The 24,107-nt window shown below is 46.0% G+C and overlaps 1 protein-coding gene across 2 annotated transcripts in view; it reads left to right on the top strand.

Moving 5' to 3' along the window:
• The window catches only part of LOC123771681 (uncharacterized), a 148,847-nt gene that overhangs the window by 105,671 nt on the left and 19,069 nt on the right, over window positions 1–24,107 (top strand). For both annotated transcript variants that reach the window (XM_069313363.1, XM_069313364.1), the window contains 2 exons: window positions 22,177–22,315; window positions 22,700–23,014. In XM_069313363.1, coding sequence (XP_069169464.1) covers window positions 22,834–23,014 — 181 coding nt within the window. In that variant the 5' untranslated portion in view covers window positions 22,177–22,315; window positions 22,700–22,833. The remainder of the gene's footprint in view (window positions 1–22,176; window positions 22,316–22,699; window positions 23,015–24,107) is intronic.

Raw genomic sequence — 24,107 nt, forward strand, 5'->3', positions numbered from 1 at the left:
GGTGAGTACACATACACACAGGAAGCAGTCCGAAGCAGCTGTCTAACTCCCCAGGTACCTATTTACTGCTAGGTGAACAGGTGCATCAGAGTGGAAGAAACTTTACCCAATTTGTTTCCGCCTCCGCCGGGGATCGAACCCGGGCCATTAGGACTACGACCCCATAGCGCTGTCCACTCAACCATGAGTCCAGGGTGTGTGTGTGTGTGTGTGTGGAGGGGATGGGGGTGGGGGCGGGGGGTGCGTTGAGGGTTGGGGACCATGATTAAGGTGGGGGTGAGGAAAAGTTCGAACACCCCCCACCTCCCGGTCGCGTTCTTACGAGGCTCACCAGTGGAATACCCCTCGCCCGCAGTGCTTTTGGCGGGAGATGCAGCCCCTCTCCCTCCACCACAACCCCCCTCCCTCCAAAACAATCTCCCCCTCCCACCGCAACAATCCCCCCTCCCTTCAAAGCAATACTCCTTTCCTCCCCCTCCTTCAGCCCCCTTCCCTCCTCCAGACACCTCAACCCCCCATCCCATCCTTTCCTCTTTCTTTACATCCCGTCACATCCCTTCCGTGACTCCCCCCCCCCCCGGTACTGGAGTATACGCATAATACATAAACACACTTATATATAAAACCTCTAGGATAATTTCCAACTGAACGAAACCTAGTCGTTAACATCACGACAGTTTAAAATGCTGCATATAATAATGATATATTAGTCATCAGGCTTCATACTCGATTCAAAGGGTATAACAAATTAAATATGACGTGAATAGCCTAAGTATACTAATAACATATGAAATGGGTTGACTCTTGCTAGTTACCTAGAATTCGTTTATCTGGATATGCGGAGAAATTCTTCGTAATACACAAGTCGTACTTGGGCCAGACTCTTCCTAGAAATGAACACTTTACGTCAGAGGCGCTCACATTCTAGTCAATGATTTGGAACAGGTTTTTATGCCCCTAAATGCTGGTGGTGATGGGATGGTTAATGGGTGTACCAGGCACTGGATTACCTTCACCACATTATGCGTTTCACCAAAAGCTCCCTTTCTAAGTCATGACGTGACATATCACTACTCCAAAATCTTCCTTTCTACGTTATGAAGTAACGCGTGACTGATTTTGCTGAAGGCGATTCAGGAACCCTTAAACTTCCCACAAATTTTCAAGACTTTCTCTACAACATTATAAAAACAATTCAAACTTTTTACTTTTTTTTATTTTCTTCAATAGACTCTCATCTACATCATCCGTATATTAATAACGACTAAAGAACAGTTTTCACTATAAACAGCTGTTCAAAACTTGGCACCAGCATGGCGGCATCTTAGCCAACATATCCGAACTCCGGATAACCTAACCCTTGGGTCACTATCTCAGCCAAATACGGTCGTCTGCCGAGCCATCCGGCAAGCCGTAACTTGCCCCAACTGCTGTCATCCGCGCTAGCACAAAGAAAAACAATAAATCCCGGGACGTGATGTAATCTGGACATACGGGGCACCTTGTCTGGCATCAGTATCAAGTGGGAATGTTGGAGATTAGAGGTTACGCTTGTTGGAATGTGTTTATGAAGTCATCCGTTAGTAGCCTAGGGAGGGATAGGTGAGCGAGGCTGGCGGGAAGAGTTTGCCGTTTTGGTATGGACCGTATTGCACTCAGCGGAGTGTGTGTGTGTGTGTGTGTGTGTGTGTGTGTGTGTGTGTGTGTGTGTGTGTGTGTACTCACCTAGTTGTACTCACCTAGTTGTGTTTGCGGGGGTTGAGCTCTGGCTCTTTGGTCCCGCCTCTCAACCGTCAATCAACAGGTGTACAGATTCCTGAGCCTATCGGGCTCTGTCATATCTACACTTGAAACTGTGTATGGAGTCAGCCTCCACCACATCACTTCCTAATGCATTCCATTTGTCAACCACTCTGACACTAAAAAAGTTCTTTCTAATATCTCTGTGGCTCATTTGGGCACTCAGTTTCCACCTGTGTCCCCTTGTGCGTGTTCCCCTTGTGTTAAATAGACTGTCTTTATCTACCCTATCAATCCCCTTCAGAATCTTGAATGTGGTGATCATGTCCCCCCTAACTCTTCTGTCTTCCAGCGAAGTGAGGTTTAATTCCCGTAGTCTCTCCTCGTAGCTCATACCTCTCAGCTCGGGTACTAGTCTGGTGGCAAACCTTTGAACCTTTTCCAGTTTAGTCTTATCCTTGACTAGATATGGACTCCATGCTGGGGCCGCATACTCCAGGATTGGCCTGACATATGTGGTATACAAAGTTCTGAATGATTCTTTACACAAGTTTCTGAATGCCGTTCGTGTGTGTGTGTGTGTGTGTGTGTGTGTGTGTGTGTGTGTGTGTGTGTGTGTGTGTGAGAGATAGAGAGTGAGAATGAGAAAGTGAGTGTGAAAGTGAATTATTAAATACAGTATTCCTAGAAGAGATACGTTACAATTTAGTCTTGCTGAATTGTCGTTTTTTCAAACGTTCATCACCCATGTTATCCGTTCATTGTCTCTAGAACGCTTTATGACATTCACTTGAAACTAACATACTTTAGTAAAAAAAATTAATTTTTTAAAATGTCTCCATGTAGCCTCATAATTGTGTTTTTTCCGATTGGTTAGATGTTAGGCTTCAGACCCATCAACCTCTGGAGAGATCATTAATACCACCACAATAGCTTACACCAGCAAGTATACTTTTGTCCCAGACATTGTCCAGGACGCAATAAACTGGTGGATATTATTGAATACCGTTAATAAATTATAATTGTATTCCTATCTTTGAGCTGAAGCCTGTCGAAAGGCTACTTGCAAAGAGTAATCTTCCACACTTTCCAGCCGGAAACCCCACATATAACGTAATCAAATCACACCATAGAACGAAAAAGCTATACAGAAGATTTGAGAGTAATCTTGAGATGCATTCACTAGTTTCCTAGCGATCTGCGTCTTAATTCTTTCCCGGGGAAGTCCTGGAAGCTTATCGTAGGTAGTAGGAAATGTTTATATATTAAACATTATATACTAGCTGGGGTTACCTGGCGGTGCCTGGGTTAGTTTGTCTCTCCCTCATCACCCATTCCACCCCCTGTTCTTTTCCCCCCTCTCTCCTTCTCTTCTCCTCTCATCTCCTCCATTTACCCCCCTTCTCACCCGTCTCCCTACCCTCCCACTCCCCCCCCCCCAACCTAGAGCAGACATTTATAGGACAAAATAGGTTTAGAGTCAACCGACGGTCAGAAAAGGCGGGGTCCAAGAGCTAAGAGCGCGATCCTGCAGGCAGAAATAGTACAAGACCCACTCGCCAAGCACAACTCTAGAAACACATAACATAACTGTCCCAATTTTTTGCTTATTACAACTTGTAATAAAGTTGTTACGTCTTGTTATAACGTTTACATGACGTATTAGAACGTTGTTACAACTTGTTAGGTGTTAACACTTGTTCGAACGTCGTAATTTCGTCGTATGTTTGATGGGAACCTATCAGCAGGAGGGGAACCAAAATAAGTGAGACACAATCCTGTTACTCATTAAGACGTAGGTGAATCACCTCATTACTCCTAAGTCTATAACTTTACTACCTCAGGTGATAATCAGATTCTGGGGCCAGATTCACGAAGCAGTTACGCAAGTACTTACGAACATGTACATCTTTCCTCAATCTTTGACGGCTTTGGTTACATTTATTAAACAGTTTAAAAGCATGAAAACTTGCCAATCAACTGTTGCTATTGTTATAAACAGCCTCCTGGTGCTTCGGAGCTCATTAACTGCTTAATAATTGTAAACAAAGCCGCCAAAGATTGAGAAATGATGTACAGGTTCGTAAGTGGTAGCGTAACTGCTTCGTGAATCTGGCCCCCCTGAAGTCGAAGTTGCCAGCGAGGATATCAGGCCGTGCTCTGCATATTTACATCCATGGTGACCCCCCCACAGAGCCTAAGTTAAATGCACATTAATGACACATCGAACACTTTATGTAGGGCATACGTAAATCTGTGTATCTATGTATTTACGTATGTAGGTTAGCTTAGCATTTTAAAAGCATCGAATCACCTTGTGTGGTTGATTGTTCAATAAACCTTTGAACTATATGTTTAACACATCTCTAACCCTGTCCATGGAGGACAGAAGAAAATGTATATATGCTGGTTAGCATTGTAACTGTGTGGCCACGTCTGTGGTAGAAATAATAATAGTAATAAAAAAAAAGTCCTCAGGTGAATTTGGGTGACCCCATTCTAACTCCAGGTTACATAATATTACGAAAGGCAGAGTATCAAAGTTTTATTTATAATGGAAGTATTACTGTATAATAATTATTATTATTATTATTATTATTATTATTATTATTATTATTATTATTATTATTATTATTTTCTTAGTTATCGTCTAGTTGTTGTTTTGTATAATTTAATGATTTGCATTTCTACAAGCATCTCTCGCTACCTAGTAGCCTAGTGAGTCGGTCTGTCGGCTCCTGCTTGTGTTTAATGGTGAACGCCTTCACTGTGTGTGTGTTCTGGTGGTGTTCACCGCTGTCAGGAGGTGTTCACCGCTGTCAGGTGTTGTTCACCGCTGTCAGGAGGTATTCATCGCTGTCAGGAGGTGTAGTAGAGGTGCCCACGCTTGTCTCAGGGTTTTGAAGCCTATTGTTCTTGGGACGAGGGAGGAGACGCCCCCCAGCTGCTACTGGTTGAGGGAATGGTTCCTGAACATGCCGGCAGCCGCCAGGTGATGTGTGAAGCGGGTGTTGAGGGTGTGGGTGACGGGGGGTCTGCCCAGGGCCTCAGATCCCCGCGGGAACCTGCCGTAGTCCCCTCCGGTCGTCAGGTAGGTCTCCTCCGGCCCTGCCACCACATCTGCCGACAACAGCAATTATTATTATTTTCTACCACAGACGTGGCCACACATTTACAATGGTAACCAGCATATATACATTTTCTTCTGTCCTCCATGGACAGGGTGAAAGATTTGTCATTTATTGAACAACCACAGAAGGTGATCGTAGTGGTTTTAAAATGTTAGGCTCAGCTACATAGCAATGCGAGTCACCAGCCGGTGTTAAAACAGTACATATCATTCAATAAAAAGGTCGTTGTTCTTATTAAGTTCAAGTTCATGTTTATTGAGACAAGAAAGAAATGCATCTCAAAGGGATAGAGTAGCTTAGGCTATTTCTACCCCCTCTGTTCTTATTATTCGTGTGAATAAGTGAACAGATACATTAGAGCTAGGAAAATGAGGATGTCTGGGAGATGGTCTTATATGGTCTTAGACCATATCAGACCTGATAATGGTCGTTACTGATGTTGGTCCAAAATAGACCAACAACGTTTCGGTCAAGAACGTGTCGCACTAACATGCCCTAACCTAACCAACCAGAGAACTCACGAACAAAAAACGGGACGTAATGTCAATTTCGCGAACCGTTTTTGTACATACATTTTTGGCGTTAAGTATGTAAGCTGTGAGCGGCCTTGGTGAGGCCACGTTCCTGGTGTGAAGGCCAGGTCAAGCAGCCTCACCAACCTGGACAAGGATCTATCAAGCTTTTAAGTGTCCAATTCCGAAACCTGTGTATCTTTCCTTAGTCATGAAGGCTTAGTTTACATTTCTGAAACAGTTCACGAGCTTTGCAGAGCTACGAGGTTTTTATAGTTAATAAACTTTGGTTGCAAAGTTTCGAGCCTCGTAAACTGTTTAATAAATACAGCCTAAGTCGCTATGATTGAGGGAAAATATACAGGTTTCGTACGCAGAGACTTAAACATCTTGGTGAATACCGACTGAGAGCCTGGAGCGTCCCGTGCAGGTGGTGGTGCAGGTGGAGGGAGGTGCTGGTGCACCAACCACCTGCAAACAGTGCTCCATCACTTATCAAGGAGTCAAGAGTTATCATGAGTAGTATCAGTGTTCCCCGCCCGGGCCCCGTCGCCAGCCAGGTCCTCTCTCCTCAGTAACTTTGGTCGACCAATCAAACACGTCTGAAACAACGGTATAAGAATTAAGATCATTAAGAATTTACATGCAGACCAAGAAGCAGAGTACACCTCTCTGTGTATATAAGCCTCGTACGATCTTGATAGCTTTCTTCTCGCCGTCTCTGCTTCTCCCCAATTACCCTTAAATCGTACGTTAACTCTTGAGGTCAAACTACTCGGGAGCGTTGTTCACTTCACGTGAACAACCAATCACATTCACGAACAAGGTGGATATTCAAAGTGAATGAATTACTAAACCTAGCTAATCAAACCCCTGTGTCCATAATAAAGATTCGAATTAAAACGAATAATAATTCGTTTTGTCGGGGGACAGGCAGACTTGTATCGAGGTCCCCCTCAAGGTCGAACTACTGACCCTCCTCAGAATGCAACTCAAAACAGTTGACTAACTCCCGGGTACCTATTTACTGCTAGGTGAAGGGAGCCGTGCCCAACCATTTCTGTCCCGCTCGGTATTCGAACCCGGGATTCCCGATTATGAGTCGAGAAGGAACCCAACTCCAAAGAACAGTAGCAGGAATAAGAACAATAACCAAATCACTACCATTGCAATTATACCACGCAGTGGCAGTAGACTAGTAGTCCAATATCCGCAGTCTCCGTGGTGTAGTGGTAAGACACTCGCCTGGCGTTCCGCGAGCGCTATGTCATGGGTTCGTATCCTGGCCGGGGAGGATTTACTGGGCGCAATTCCTTAACTGTAGCCTCTGTTTAACGCAACAGTAAAATGTGTACTTGGATGAAAAAACGATTCTTCGCGGCAGGGGATCGTATTCCAGGGACCATAGGATTAAGGACTTGCCCGAAACGCTACGCGTACTAGTGGCTGTACAAGAATGTAACAACTCCTGTATATATCTCAAAAAAAAAAAAAAAAAAATATGGAATGGTAAGAAAATAGTGATAGAGATTATTATTATTTTTACGTGTGGGTGTAATAGAAACAGTAGCACAGATCGCCTGTTATGGCATATGGGGCTCAAAATGCATACATGATCGCAAAATATCCATACAGGTTATGCGTGGACTTAAACCTGTATTGAAGCATATATATGTGGTGCAAAAAGCTCCCCCCTGGGGAAGAACGTGGCCTGGTAGACTCGCATATATTAGCAGAGGCCGGGCAGCGGGAATCCCATGGCCCGGTGTTCAACGTCTGCCGCCGGCATATTAACCAAGGCGAGTATTGTTATCTGCCTTTGTTACATCATGTGTTTTTACACTCCTGAGACACATCCGCTCCCATAAAAGTCTTGGCGCGCGCCAAAATAAACATGGCGTATTTTGCACTAGCGTAAGAGTTTGTAAGATTCCCGTGACGAGGCTTTGTTTGACAAATTGATTTTTTTTCTTATCTTTGAAGGTTTTTAAGATGTTTCTGGGTTAGTTCTCAAATCGCGAATAACAATGATTGCCCTCTCAAATTGTAGGAAGATGCTTTTGCTCATCCAACTTTAACCAGATCGTATCATTTAGCCTATTTACATGTTGAATCCGATCTTAACTAGCAAGAACAAGCGTAAGTCTACCATTTTTGCAGATGATGAGTCACAATAACGTGGCTGAAATATGTTAACCAATCCACACACTAGAAAATGAAGGGACGGCGACGTTTCGGTCCGTCCTGGACCATTCTCAAGTCGATTGTGTGGCCATTCGTCGACCATTCTCACACAATCGACTTGAGAATGGTCCAGGATGGACCGAAACGTCGTCGTCCCTTCATATTCTAGTGTATGGTGTTTAAAGCCAAATGCAAACATTTTTAAAATTTGTGGAAGAAAACCTGGTATCGCGGATCCCGTAGCCTCTCCGAGGCACAAACCAGGATTTTACACAACTCTCCCCTGCACCCGAGCTATGTCAATAGATTTGTTCATTTGATGCATCACGTTAGTGTGATCTCTATGTGTAAGCCTCAGACGCTAAGAACCACTTAACACTTCGTAATATCACTTGCGGTAACCTTTCCTCTTCCTGAGGACGCACTTATCTGACTCAGGAGATAACGAGTCCTTGGACCTCTAATCTAAACTCCATCAGTTATGGCGACTACGAGTTCAAGGTGAAATCTCCACGTGGAAAATGATGTCCGTTATGAATCCAAGGAGTTTAAATTTAAAAAAAAAGATGGCGGCTATTTTGATCCGTAAGAAAGAAAATTACAACTCAGTATATCTAAAGAAATGTATTAATTATACATACAAAAACCCAATCAACACATATGGAAAGTAACGATGTTACTTTCATGTTATATGTGTGTGGGTTAGGCTATGTTTTCAGCCCCGCTTTTGTGATTTGTTTTCTGTATAATTTCACACACACTTGAGATAGAAGTCAAGGTAAAAAAGATGAAAAAGAGTATCATTCAAGAGGAGTGGGCAGCTTTAGACCCAAGAGGAGGGGGGCATGTTTAGACCCAAGAGGAGGGGGCATGTTTAGACCCAAGAGGAGGGGGGCATGTTTAGACCCAAGAGGAGGGGGCATGTTTAGACCCAAGAGGAGGGGGCATGTTTAGACCCAAGAGGAGGGGGGCATGTTTAGACCCAAGAGGAGGGGGCATGTTTAGACCCAAGAGGAGGGGGGCATGTTTAGACCCAAGAGGAGGGGGGCATGTTTAGACCCAAGAGGAGGGGGCATGTTTAGACCCAAGAGGAGGGGGGCATGTTTAGACCCAAGAGGAGGGGGCATGTTTAGACCCAAGAGGAGGGGGCATGTTTAGACCCAAGAGGAGGGGGGCATGTTTAGACCCAAGAGGAGGGGGCATGTTTAGACCCAAGAGGAGGGGGGCATGTTTAGACCCAAGAGGAGGGGGGCATGTTTAGACCCAAGAGGAGGGGGCATGTTTAGACCCAAGAGGAGGGGGGCATGTTTAGACCCAAGAGGAGGGGGGCATGTTTAGACCCAAGAGGAGGGGGCATGTTTAGACCCAAGAGGAGGGGGCATGTTTAGACCCAAGAGGAGGGGGGCATGTTTAGACCCAAGAGGAGGGGGCATGTTTAGACCCAAGAGGAGGGGGGCATGTTTAGACCCAAGAGGAGGGGGGCATGTTTAGACCCAAGAGGAGGGGGGCATGTTTAGACCCAAGAGGAGGGGGGCATGTTTAGACCCAAGAGGAGGGGGGCATGTTTAGACCCAAGAGGGGGGGGGCATGTTTAGACCCAAGAGGAGGGGGGCATGTTTAGACCCAAGAGGAGGGGGGCATGTTTAGACCCAAGAGGAGGGGGCATGTTTAGACCCAAGAGGAGGGGGGCATGTTTAGACCCAAGAGGAGGGGGCATGTTTAGACCCAAGAGGAGGGGGCATTTTTAGACCCAAGAGGAGGGGGGGCATGTTTAGACCCAAGAGGAGGGGGGCATGTTTAGACCCAAGAGGAGGGGGGCAGGTTTAGACCCAAGAGGAGGGGGGCATGTTTAGACCCAAGAGGAGGGGGGCAGGTTTAGACCCAAGAGGAGGGGGGCATGTTTAGACCCAAGAGGAGGGGGGCAGGTTTAGACCCAAGAGAAAGGGCAGCTTTAGACTCTTCCAAGAGGCTAAAGTAAGAGCACCACAACCACAACACTATAACCATAACACAACACAACGCCACCACTAGAACACAACACACCACCTGGACTGGGGCCAGAATTTACTGTAAAAACACTAGGATGGTCGGAGCTGATCCTTGGGAATCCCGAGTTCTCTCCTGGTAGTCATCATCCTATCCCTGGCTAGTGTTGCTAGCCACCGTTGTTGTCTAGTGTTGTCATGTGTTGGCTAGTGTTGCTAGCCACCGTTGTTGTCTAGTGTTGTCATGTGTTGGCTAGTGTTGCTAGCTACCGTTGTTGTCATGTGTTGGCTAGTGTTGCTAGCCACCGTTGTTGTCTAGTGTTGTCATGTGTTGGCTAGTGTTGCTAGCTACCGTTGTTGTCTAGTGTTGTCATGTGTTGGCTAGTGTTGCTAGCTACCGTTGTTGTCTAGTGTTGTCATGTGTTGGCTAGTGTTGCTAGCTACCGTTGTTGTCTAGTGTTGTCATGTGTTGGCTAGTGTTGCTAGCCACCGTTGTTTAGTGTTGTTGTCATCATGTGGTGGCTAGTGTTACTAGCCACCACTAGTAACTAGGCTAGTTACTAGCCACTGGGGTTGTCTAGTTGTGGTGACTAGTGTTGCTACCTAATCTTCCTGATTAATGCGTAAATTAATAAATCTGCCGATGGCACTAAAATATTACTTAACAATTTGAGTTCGAAGATCTGGCACATTGTAGAAAGATATATAAACTGTCTAAGTGAAGTGAAAATTATCACTTGCTGTTAAGTGCCGGAGTTCATAGTCAAGAAAATCTACACTAAGGTACCATATATCTGCTTAACTATACAATATAAATTATGATGTGACTAGGCTCTGTGAGTCATGATTAGTAGACGCCTAAAAAATCTAACAACAAAGCCTAAATGTAAAGTAATAATGCTAATAGATAGGTTACTAATATTTATATCTATACTTTTTTTGTATGTTATATATTTTTATTTATATATATACAAGAGTTCTTACGTGCGCTTGTACACGCACGTTGCCTATGCGTGCTTGTACACGCACGTTGCCTATGCGTGCTTGTACACGCACGTTGCCTATGCGTGCTTGTACAGCTACTAGCACGCATAGCGTTTCGGGCAGGTCCTTAATTCTAATTTTTCCCTGGAATACGACCCGCCAAATCGTTTAACGACCAGGTACCCGTTCACTGCTGGGTGGTGAATAGAGGCTACAGTTAACAACTGGCGCCCAGTCAATCCTCCCCGGCCAGGATACGAACCCAGGCCAGGGTTGCCAGATTGGGCTACAAGTAGCGAATTGGGCTACTTTTGAGAGCCTCGCGCTCCCAAATTTTTTATTTCGCTACTTGCTACTTTTTTGGGCTAATTTAAAAGCAAGTTGGGCTAATTTGTGCTATTAATGTTAAGCAACTCAATGATTATTTATCAGATGTAACACAAACAAGCACCCCGCAATAGCAGCCACAGAACGACGATTTAAATGCGAGCACAGCACGCAGTATGGAGAGACCCGCTCCTCTGCCAGGTCAGTCCACTACGGGCTCACCATAGCCCGTGCTACTCGGAACTTTTGTTCCGAGTAGCTGAATCTAAAACAACAACAATGCAGTATCGAAGCTCCAAGGCTAAGTCCTCTAGCCATCCTAAAGTTGTCTCTCTTGTGTCCGAGTGCGTTGTCTCCAGCGACAACGCACTCGGAGAAGCTATTCGCCGCCTCCACCATGACCACCCTGCTTGACGCCGGCCTCACCCTCACTCCTCCACGACGCTACCTGACGGACACGACTGTGTTTACCAGACACATCAGCGCATGGATCTCTGACCGCAGCGACGACGACATCCTCGTCAGCATCAATTCCCTGAACCCGACGCTGACCGCGGTAGTGGCCAGGATCAGCACCAACAACACCCGCAGACGCACACTGAAAGTGACCTTCAGCACGGTCATCGCAGCGATCCACGCTAAAGAACACGGCCTTAAGTGCGCCGGAATTACGATTCTACCTGCCCACATGACCAAGGAACGATACACGGAGCTCCGCCAGTGCTTCAAGTGCTACCGGTACTCCCACTACACCAGTAAGTGCACCGAGCAAGTGCAGAAATGCAGTATCTGTGCCCAGGAGCATCACTACATCAGCCTGCACTTCCTCCCGCCGACACTGCCTACTCTGCAGTGGCCCACACACTGCAGTTTCACCTGACTGTCTCTACCGGCAGGAGGAAATAAAAAAAGATGATGGTAAGCACCACCACAACTCACCTAGCCAAACCGCCTACGTCCGCTTTCCCGGTCTTGCACGAGAACACTGTCGAAGCTGCTGCTACCTCACCACTGCTTGGTCCCTCACCTACGAACTCCTCACAACCACGACCCAAGCCTGCAGTTACCACCAACACCATCCTCCTGCCGATACTTCTACACCTCGCCGACAAATTGGCAGGCAACGACGTAGGGATCGACGTCAACCTATACGTTCACACCATCAACAGGCTGCTCACCGCAAATGGACTTCCGACGGTGACGGTACCAGGCGACCTTCTCCCAGCTCCTCCAACTGGCTCCCAAATCCTTATCCTGACCCCTTCCAAGTGCTATATAGTCGTAATGGCTTGGCGCTTTCCCCCATCATAGTTCCCTTCCCCTTCCTCCACCTGTGGCCGGCCCGGCGTCCGACCCCGCAAGACGACCCACAACCAGTCCGGTAACAGGGACGCCGCCCACCCTGGCTGCCCCTGACAACGAAGACACCACATTCAAAGACGACAACGGACCACCTGAAACTCCCACTACCGACACCAAGAGGCTCTCCGGAGCCGCCACCGACGTCGACGAGAACGACCTTGTGACCGACGACGACGAAAACAAAAATACTTGCCATGTGCTGTTCATTCCGCCCAGCGAGGTCAATGGCAACGCCATTGCTTGTGTAAAGGAGGAAATGTAGATGTTTATCTCTCAGAATGTTTGGTAATATGTTTATTGTTTGTGATGTGTGTCTATGTATGTATTAACACGATGTACTGAACGGGGTGAGAATAGCTTGAGCTACCTCATCCCTTTGTGTGTATTTTACCTCAATAAACTTATTTCAATTTCAATTTCAATGGCAACGCGCATGCCAGACGACAAATTGGCCCTCAGATGTAACAAGATAATCAGCCAGAACAAAGACCCGCACCCCATGTATGTCCACGCCCACACCATGAACTATTACACTGATCTCACAATACTGAAAAAGAGAATACCACGACCCAGAATTCCACCGGAAATTCCCAGACGGATAAATGCAATTCCTCGAAAAGGACGACGATCCTGAGTGTACCAAACTACCGACGTTGCTCTGTTCATGTATAAAGCGTCGCTTTGTACATTAAACTGCAACCTGGCGACCAAACCTCCTGCGGGTCATACACTGCGAGCGACCATGAAGATCTCATCCATCCACACATCCCCAGTACCAGCTATTGGTACTGGTAATGGCTCCAAAGGGCCACCACTTACGGGCTATTCATGCTCGTGCCACCTTTTGGGTGGCTTAATATGTATCAATCAATCATCAGTGTATCCTTTCGCGACCAAAGATCACATTCACTCCCAAAAAATCTTCCACTTACTGGCTATTCATGCCCGTGCCACCTCATGGGTGGCTTAATCTTCATCAATCAATCACAAACGAACAACGATTTCAGGTTAAACAAGCCACAACTTAGGACAGAAAACAGATTTTTTTTCACCCATGTGGGGGCATAACAATGCACAACTACCAAATCATCAACGTTATCTTGGAGTCAGAATCCACCAATCACTGATAGTTGTACAACAAGTGGAAGCTGCAGTTATAACAGCAAACCAAATCCTTTGGAATAGTCAAACGAAATTTTGACGAAGGAAAAGGTAGTTATACAACTGTATAAATCTCTGGTGTGCTTCCACTTGGATTATTATATCCACACATTGAGTCCTCATCTTCAGAAAGACATATTGCTTTGGAGAAAGTTCAACACCGAGCGACTAAAATCTTTCCCGAACTAAGTCGACTTTCATACCAGGGACGGTTGAGGGCCACAAGGACCAGACATGACAGGGCTGCTCTCGGTAAAACATTTAAATTACTGAACAATTTGGAAGATATTGACCCAGAACACTTCTTCAAAAGGCTAGATGTAAGACCAACAAGGAGCAACGGTTTCCAGCTCAACAAGCCACACTGAAGGATGGAAAATATTTGTTTTCACCCATTGAATTATAAAGTTGTGGAAACGCATACCCGCCGAAGCCGTAAATGCCAACTTATTGCTCGATAAAATCCCGAAAACAAATGGGAGGAACCTTCGACAAGCCAGATAACTTTCTTGTCCTCGTCGAGACCACTAGAGAGAGAGAGATACCCGAATTTACCCGAGGGCCACCCTAGAGTAAATTCAGGGGAAACTATAGAACCACCTACCCGACGAAGCCGTAAATGATAAAACATTGCTCGATAAAATCACCAGGGTAAATAGGGGACATTTGATAAGCCGTCGGCTTCCTATCCTCACTGAGAGATAGTGACCCTCTGGTAAATTCAGCTAAATCTTAGCTAATAAAATAATCCTGAAAAGTTTGCATATTGAAGGCACGGCTGTGTTAGCTGCATTATACTCTCTGAGCAAAGGGATGCACTGTTGCCCTCCAACCCAGATGATGGGCACTGGAGCCCATGCCTGTGGACCTATGCTTACAACCACGTTCTCGTCTGTGGACCCTCCCTACTTTGGTAGGGCTCTTGGTATGCTCGGTAGAGTTAGGAGGGTGTTCGTCTAGTTAGGTGAGGTGTTTGTTTGCTAGGCCTGTGGGAACACACTGGTCTGTGGCTCTGGTTACACAACTGGTCGGGAAATGGTCGTTTCGGACACGAGACGATTCGGCTAAACTCATTTTATGTTTTAAAACCGGATGTATTGTTATGCTAGGCTGTATTAGGTTATGTTATTAAGGTTAGACTGCATTGGGCTCGGTTGGATTAGATTGGTTTGATTTGGGTTACGTTAGGTTGGGTTGAGCTAGGTTTTTTTTATATTATTTTCTACCACAGACGTGGCTACACAGTTACAATGCTAGTTAGCATATATACATTTTCTTCTGTCCTCCATGGACAGGGTTAGAGATGTGTTAAACGTATAGTTCAAGGGTTTATTGAACACTCAACCACAGAGGGTGATTTGGTACTTTTAAAATGCTAAGCTAACCTACATACGTAAATACATAGATACACAGATTTACGTATGCCCTACATAAAGTGTTCGATGTGTCTTTTACATAGTGTCATTAATGTGCATTTACAAAGGTGAAATGTAATTCTGATCAGCTTCCATATATACTTTATACACATACATATACATACACACACACACACACACACACATATACATACATATATACACACACATGCATTCACATACATTTGTCTCTTTTACTCTGACAGGGTGAGATAGGTGATAGAGAAACTAGTGTGCAATTAAGCACTTAATCACTGAAGGTGATTAAGGTGCTTTTACAAGCTCAGGTTATATAGTTACATCACATACATACATTGTATAATTGATACATTACATGGTTAATCTTGGGTAGGTTAGTCAGGCTTCAAAATTCCACTACGCCACGGAGCAGTCCCTGTGGCGCAGTGGTAAAGCACGCGCCCGGCTTTTCGCCAGCGCTTTGACCTGCCGGCCGGGAAGGATTGACCGGGCGACAATCCTTAACTGTTCACCCGGCAGAGAATAGGTTGTTAAACGATTTGGCGGGTCGTTTTCCGAGGAAAACATTACGATTAAGAACCTGCTCTAAACGCTATGCATGCTAGTGGCTTTACAAGAATTTAAGAACTCTTTTTATATATATAAATAAAAAAATCAAAAAAATCGGCTGACTAATCTTCCTGTGTGCGATGAGACGTGTATCTAGCATAATTAAAATTTAACTTAAATAATTCGTTTGTTAGACAATATATGATATTCAGATCTATAAATTACTTTAGAAAGGCCTATAGTGCATATAAATATTAATTTACACACTCCTGGTGCTATACGTTTGGAATTTTAAATTAATTAATATGGCGTTCAAATAATTTTAGGCAGGGGGTCTCTGGGTTGGTTGGACGGTTACGGGTCATCGAGGATGACCCGGTCAGTCGTCAGGAAACAGCGGGGGCGTGAGTATGTCGCTCCGTGTAGGTAAGGCTGATCAATTTTTTTTCCTAATATATCTGAACACTTGGGAGGTACGCATGAATATATAGTCTACCTCCACCTACAATGCTTAAATGCATTATACATTTGTTCGCTATTATACCAATAGTGTTTGTAATGTCTCCGAGGATCATTGTTTCCGTATTTTTTTTTCATCCGGGTTCTGTAGTATTCAAATGTTTTACTCCACTAATGCTAAATAGTCCGTCCTCTCTCGGATATTGTGGAAGATTTTGAGGTTCATGATTTGCCAACATTATATAGGTATGATATTATGTAGAATACACTTCTCCGTAGTGTTAAACCACCCCGTCGTCAGGCTAGACTCGTTAACGCGGCGGTCGACCCCCCTCACCTGCACCTCCCAAGACGCATTTATTATCGACTTTCATATACTCTGTATTAAAAATAGTTTTTATCGTGTATAAATTAATGTTATATTCTATGTTTAATTAGGCGTATAGTAGGTTCGGTATTTAGGTTCTGTTGGCAATTATTTGCACTTGAAGTATGTGGAGGGTGAAGCATTTACAGTTGCCTGTCCTCAGGCCAGGCTCCCCTACGCCGCCGCCCGACTCAAAGCCTCATTCGTCAATTTGATCGCAGTGCGTATTCAGAATTATTCTCGCGTATAATATTATTTCATCAAGTTAATAGTTTAATTATAAGCTTTAGTTTAGGCTTAGTTTAATTTTAATAGTTTAATTTTAGCTTTAATTTTAGCGACAGTTCTGTATACAATCCTCCAGCGAGCGGGGACGCCCCTCCAGGAACTGAATTTACCTGAGGGCCACTAACACTAGTGGCCTCGATGAGGGCAGTAAGCCGGCGGCTTGTCAGAGGTCTCCCCCATTTGCCCTGATGATCTTTTCCAGCTGTATTTTAAAACCCAGCAGGCTTTTGGCGTTTACGGCTTGGGCGGGTAGTTGGTTCCACGGGTTTACAACCCTACGGGTGAAAAAGGATCTCCTTGTTGAGTTTGAACCCGTTGGTCGTTGTTCGTGTAACATCTGACCTTTTCAAGACATTGTCCTGATCGACATCCTCCAAATTGTTTAGTATTTTAAAGGTTTCTATGAAGTCCCCCTCTGTCATGCCTGGTTTGTGGTGTTGTTAGCCCTGTGGCCCTCAACCGTTCCTGATACGAGAGAAAAATAAGCTCTGGTATGATTTTTGTCGTAAGACACAGCTCCATAGCTCTGGTAAGACATGGCTCCAGAGAAGCTATATCTTTCTGAAGGTGATGTCTCCATGCCTGGATGCACTAATTCATGTGGGGGCGCACCAGAAACTTATATAATTGAAGGTCTACTTTCTTTTCCTTGAAGGTAAAGGTACGCGTGATTATTCCCAGGGTTTGGTTTGCTTTTTTACTGCCGCTCCCACTTGTTGTACAACTGTCAGTGATTGGTGGATTCTGACTCCAAGCTAATGTTGATGATTTGGTAGTTGTGTTGTGTATTGCTATGCCTCATGTGATACTTGCTAGGCTTGCGGTTACACAACTGGTCGGGGTCTGGTTACACAACTGGTGAGGCTTCAGTTACACAACTGGTCGGGCTCCGGTTAAATAACTGGTCGGGCTCCGGTTACACAACTGGTCGGGCTCCGGTTACTCAACTGGTCGGGCTCCGGGGGTGTCACTTGGGCTGTGGGTTGTGCATGGTCGGGCTCCGGGGGTGTCACTTGGGCTGTGGGTTGTGCATGGTCGGGCTTCGGTCCGTGCATTGTTGTGCTTCAGATGTTTTTTGTTCGGTTCGCTCATGCAAGGCTTGCGGTTACTCAACTGGTCGGGCTCCGGTTACTCAACTGGTCGGGCCCCGGTTACACAACTGGTCGAGCTCCAGGGGTGTCACTCGGGCTTTGGGTTGTGCATGGTTGTGCTTCAGATGTTTTTTGTTCGGTTCGTTCATGCTAGGCTTGCGGTTACACAACTGGTCGGGGTCCGGTTACACAACTTGTGGGGCTTCGGTTACACAACTGGTCGGGCTCCGGTTAAATAACTGGTCGGGCTCCGGGGGTGTCACTTGGGCTGTGGGTTGTGCATGGTCGGGCTTTGATTCGTGCATGGTTGTGCTACAGTGGTTTTTTGTTCGGTTCGTTCATGCTAGGCTTGCGGTTACACAACTGGTCGGGGTCCGGTTACACAACTGGTGGGGCTCCGGGGGTGTCACTTGGGCTGTGGATTGTGCATGGTCGGGCTTTGATTCGTGCATGGTTGTGCTACAGATGTTTTTTGTTCGGTTCGTTCATGCTAGGCTTGCGGTTACTCAACTGGTCGGGCTCTGGTTACTCAACTGGTCGGGCTCCGGTTACTCAGCTGGTCGGGCTCCAGTTACACAACTGGTCGAGCTCCAGGGGTGTCACTCGGCCTGTGGGTTGTGCATGGTCGGGCTTCGGTTCGTGCATGGTTGTGCTTCAGAGGTTTTTTGTTCGGTTCGTACATACTAGGCTTGCGGTTACACAACTGGTCGGGGTCCGGTTACACAACTGGTGGGGCTTCGGTTACACAACTGGTCGGGCTCCGGTTAAATAACTGGTCGGGCTCCGGTTAAATAACTGGTCGGGCTCCGGTTACTTAACTGGTCGGGCTCCGGGGGTGTCACTTGGGCTAAGGGTTGTGCATGGTCGGGCTTCGGTTTGTGCATGGTTGTGCTACAGATGTTTTTTGTTCGGTTCGTTCATGCTAGGCTTGCGGTTACTCAACTGGTCGGGCTCTGGTTACTCAACTGGTCGGGCTCCGGTTACTCAACTGGTCGGGCTCCAGTTACGCAACTGGTCGAGCTCCAGGGGTGTCACTCGGGCTTTGGGTTGTGCATGGTTGTGCTTCAGATGTTTTTTGTTCGGTTCGTTCATGCTAGGCTTGCGGTTACACAACTGGTCGGGGTCCGGTTACACAACTTGTGTGCTTCGGTTACACAACTGGTCGGGCTCTGGTTAAATAACTGGTCGGGCTCCGGGGGTGTCACTTGGGCTGTGGGTTGTGCATGGTCGGGCTTTGATTCGTGCATGGTTGTGCTACAGAGGTTTTTTGGTCGGTTCGTTCATGCTAGGCTTGCGGTTACACAACTGGTCGGGGTCCGGTTACACAACTTGTGGGGCTTCGGTTACACAACTGGTCGGGCTCCGGTTAAATAACTGGTCGGGCTCCGGGGGTGTCACTTGGGCTAAGGGTTGTGCATGGTCGGGCTTCGGTTCGTGCATTGTTGTGCTTCAGATGTTTTTTGTTCGGTTCGTTCATGCTAGGCTTGCGGTTACTCAACTGGTCGGGCTCTGGTTACTCAACTGGTCGGGCTCCGGTTACTCAACTGGTCGGGCTCCGGTTACACAACTGGTCGAGCTCCAGGGGTGTCACTCGGCCTGTGGGTTGTGCATGGTCGGGCTTCGGTTCGTGCATGGTTGTGCTTCAGAGGTTTTTTGTTCGGTTCGTTCATGCTAGGCTTGCGGTTACACAACTGGTCGGGGTCCGGTTACACAACTGGTGGGGCTTCGGTTACACAACTGGTCGGGCTCCGGTTAAATAACTGGTCGGGCTCCGGTTAAATAACTGGTCGGGCTCCGGTTACTTAACTGGTCGGGCTCCGGGGGTGTCACTTGGGCTAAGGGTTGTGCATGGTCGGGCTTCGGTTTGTGCATGGTTGTGCTTCAGATGTTTTTTGTTTAATGTTGTTTGTTTTGAATTGTTTGTTTGGTTCATTTATGCTAGGTTTGTAGTTACACAACTGGTCGGGGTCTGGTTACACAACTGGTCGGGGTCTGGTTACACAACTAGTCGGGGTCTGGTTACACAACTGGTCGGGGTCTGGTTACACAACTGGTCGGGGTCTGGTTACACAACTGGTCGGGGTCTGGTTACACAACTGGTCGGGGTCTGGTTACACAACTGGTCGGGGTCTGGTTACACAACTGGTCGGGGTCTGGTTACACAACTGGTCGGGGTCTGGTTACACAACTGGTCGGGGTCTGGTTACACAACTGGTCAGGCTCTGGTTACACAACTGGTCGGGCTCCGGTTAAATAACTGGTCGGGCTCCGGTTAAATAACTGGTCGGGCTCCGGTTACTTAACTGGTCGGGCTCCGGGGGTGTCACTAGGGCTAAGGGTTGTGCATGGTCGGGCTTCGGTTTGTGCATGGTTGTGCTTCAGATGTTTTTTGTTCGGTTCGTTCATGCTAGGCTTGCGACTACACAACTGGTCGGGGTCCGGTTACACAACTTGTGTGCTTCGGTTACACAACTGGTCGGGCTCCGGTTAAATATCTGGTCGGGCTCCGGTTAAATAACTGGTCGGGCTCCGGTTAAATAACTGGTCGGGCTCCGGGGGTGTCACTTGGGCTGTGGGTTGTGCATGGTCGGGCTTTGATTCGTGCATGGTTGTGCTACAGAGGTTTTTTGGTCGGTTCGTTCATGCTAGGCTTGCGGTTACACAACTGGTCGGGGTCCGGTTACACAACTTGTGGGGCTTCGGTTACACAACTGGTCGGGCTCCGGTTAAATAACTGGTCGGGCTCCGGGGGTGTCACTTGGGCCAAGGGTTGTGCATGGTCGGGCTTCGGTTCGTGCATGGTTGTGCTTCAGATGTTTTTTGTTCGGTTCGTTCATGCTAGGCTTCCGGTTACTCAACTGGTCGGGCTCTGGTTACTCAACTGGTCGGGCTCCGGTTACTCAACTGGTCGGGCTCCGGTTACACAACTGGCCGAGCTCCAGGGGTGTCACTCGGGCTTCGGTTCGTGCATGGTTGTGCTTCAGATGTTTTTTGTTCGGTTCGTACATACTAGGCTTGCGGTTACACAACTGGTCGGGGTCCGGTTACACAACTGGTGGGGCTTCGGTTACACAACTGGTCGGGCTCCGGTTAAATAACTGGTCGGGCTCCGGTTAAATAACTGGTCGGGCTCCGGTTACTTAACTGGTCGGGCTCCGGGGGTGTCACTTGGGCTAAGGGTTGTGCATGGTCGGGCTTCGGTTTGTGCATGGTTGTGCTTCAGATGTTTTTTGTTTAATGTTGTTTGTTTTGAATTGTTTGTTTGGTTCATTTATGCTAGGTTTGTGGTTACACAACTGGTCGGGGTCTGGTTACACAACTGGTCGGGGTCTGGTTACACAACTGGTCGGGGTCTGGTTACACAACTGGTCGGGGTCTGGTTACACAACTGGTCGGGGTCTGGTTACACAACTGGTCGGGGTCTGGTTACACAACTGGTCGGGCTCCGGTTAAATAACTGGTCGGGCTCCGGTTAAATAACTGGTCGGGCTCCGGTTACTTAACTGGTCGGGCTCCGGGGGTGTCACTAGGGCTAAGGGTTGTGCATGGTCGGGCTTCGGTTTGTGCATGGTTGTGCTTCAGATGTTTTTTGTTCGGTTCGTTCATGCTAGGCTTGCGACTACACAACTGGTCGGGGTCCGGTTACACAACTTGTGTGCTTCGGTTACACAACTGGTCGGGCTCCGGTTAAATAACCGGTCGGGCTCCGGGGGTGTCACTTGGGCTGTGGGTTGTGCATGGTCGGGCTTTGGTTCGTGCATGGTTGTGCTTCAAATGTTTTTTTGTTCGGTTCGCTCATGCTAGGCTTGTGGTTACACAACTGGTCGGGCTCCGGTTAAATATCTGGTCGGGGTCCGGTTAAATAACTGGTCGGGCTCCGGTTAAATATCTGGTCGGGCTCCGGTTAAATAACTGGTCGGGGTCCGGTTAAATAACTGGTCGGGCTCTGGTTAAATAACTGGTCGGGCTCCGGTTAAATAACTGGTCGGGCTCCGGTTAAATAACTGGTCGGGCTCCGGTTAAATAACTGGTCGGGCTTCGGGGTGCACAATAAACTACCACTCACTGGTTGGATAGGGGATGCTTAACTATCCACCTCTGGCGGCAAAAAATAAAGGCAATGTGCAACTACTGTATAGTTGCAAACATTGCAAGTAATCCAATAGATTATTGCAGTTGTATTGTTTGCACCATCTTGAGTCTATTCCTTCTGTAATAAGAGACAAAGCAATCCCTGATAGATAATAAGATATACAACATTATAAGCAGTGCGCTTAGCACGTCAGCCCACATTTATTATCTGTATAATAATAATGTTTATTCAAGTAAAAGTAAATACATTCAAAAAGTTACAAGCAGAATGTTAGGCTTCTAGACAAAGCTAGGACATACTATGCCTAAAGCCACTAATACACACAGCGTTTCGGGCTACAATGATTTTAGTGTTGATATTTTGATATGATTTTGCAGTATGAAAGATGTTAAGACAAACTTATTTAAGTCATTCAATTGTATAAGGATAAATCGCCTCGCATATCTGAAAAATATTTTTGTATTATAATATAATACATTCATGTGCCATCTTATTATTCACAATTTTAACTTGTTCTCAATTTCTATTGGACATTTTATTATCTTGCAGACGAGAACTGAAGCGAACACACGCCAGCGCATATGTGTGTTTTATAATTGCGTTTTTGATCGAAGATCTTCTTGATAATCTACAATTGGGAAGACGTGGAAGGACTCTACACCCATTATACTTCATACAGTAAATATTGGTAACTTATCCTATTATTTTATTTTAATTATATATATATATATATATATATATATATATATATATATATATATGTATATATATATATAACTGAAAACTCACACCCCTGAATATATCAGTTGCATATAGTCCTGGGGACCATTCAGGCTTGTTCGCATATATATATATATATATATATATATATATATATATATATATATATATATATATATATATATATATATATATATATATATATATATATATATAGTGTCTGTGCAGAAATAATATTAACAATTACCATCGTGTAGTATACTCTATATATCAAAATATATTACTTTGAAACCCGCATGAGTCACTAAACAAAACAATTGGGCTACTCTTATTACAAATTCGCTACTTTCAGCAATTTGACCGAGGTCAGACTGACCTCTGGGCGGCGACCAGGTGGCTACAGTCTGAGGCACGATAGCTGGCTCTGTGTGCACATGGTCGAGGCAGGGAACGCTGGCCAGGTGCTGCCACACTCGGTCCTCCACGATGCGGGTATCCTGCCTCGCTGCCTCCTCCAGTACATGGCTCTCCTCTAGGTTCCTCGCTGCCTGGCCACCCATTCCAGGAGGAGCTCCTCCACCCATCGCCATTCCCGGCCCGCCCGTCACCGCCACCTGTCCACAGGATACATGTGAGTCCAGCTCCAGGCTCGCCACTCATCTTATTGGTATGTTTTGTTTATTATCTTGTATCTCATTGCATTCATATACATTGCTCCCTCTCTGTCTGTCTCTCTCTCTCTTTGTCTCTGTCTCTCTTTGTCTGTCTGTCTCTCTCTCTCTCCCCCTCTCTCTTTCCCCCTCTCTCTCTCCCCCTCTCCCCCTCTCTCCCTCTCCCTCTCTCCCTCTCCCTCTCTCCCTCTCCCTCTCCCTCTCCCTCTCTCCCTCTCCCTCTCTCTCTCTTGATAGGTTCGAGCGCATCGCTTTGTATCACTGTGATTTATTATTATTATTATTATTATTATTATAATAAGCAGTAGTGGTAGTAAGTAGCATTTATGTTATTTATATACAAGCTTAAGCACTCTGGGTTATTATTTCAGATTTTAATGATTAATTGGTATATTGTCGCAAAGCCAATAACTCGCTCCGAAGTCAATTCATTTAGTGTATCATTACATAGAGCACTAAATATGTTAACTTACAGGAGGTCCACAAGTTGTGCTCTGGTGTGGGTGGTGTGTAGGAGGCCGCTCTGTTTGTTTACATCCACCGTAACCATGGCAACAACATGGCCGACGGTCGTCTTTTGTTTTGAATAATTTTTGAAAGTGTTTCAATGGATTTCATATATTTGTTATTTATTCTTATGTAGGGAATTATTCTATTTTTATTATTAATTTGTTTTTTTGCGTTGGGGGTTTTCTCATGTCACGTAATACGGTCAAAAGATCTCGCAAAATATATAAATTTCTTGTTTTTTTTTTTTTTTTTTTTTTTGAGATATATACAAGAGTTGTTACATTCTTGTACAGCCACTAGTACGCGTAGCGTTTCGGGCAAGTCCCTGGAATACGATCCCCTGCCGCGAAGAATCGTTTTTTCATCCAAGTACACATTTTACTGTTGCGTTAAACAGAGGCTACAGTTAAGGAATTGCGCCCAGTAAATCCTCCCCGGCCAGGATACGAACCCATGACATAGCGCTCGCGGAACGCCAGGCGAAGAAGTTATTAAGAAGCTTGTTATTAAGAAGCTTAGGTACACAGCAATGTGCTGCTTCCTTATTCTATATTAGCGTTTCTTTTAACAAACAAGTTA

This window comes from Procambarus clarkii, chromosome 75, assembly GCF_040958095.1.
Source record: "Procambarus clarkii isolate CNS0578487 chromosome 75, FALCON_Pclarkii_2.0, whole genome shotgun sequence".
Classification (NCBI taxonomy): Eukaryota; Metazoa; Arthropoda; class Malacostraca; order Decapoda; family Cambaridae; genus Procambarus; species Procambarus clarkii.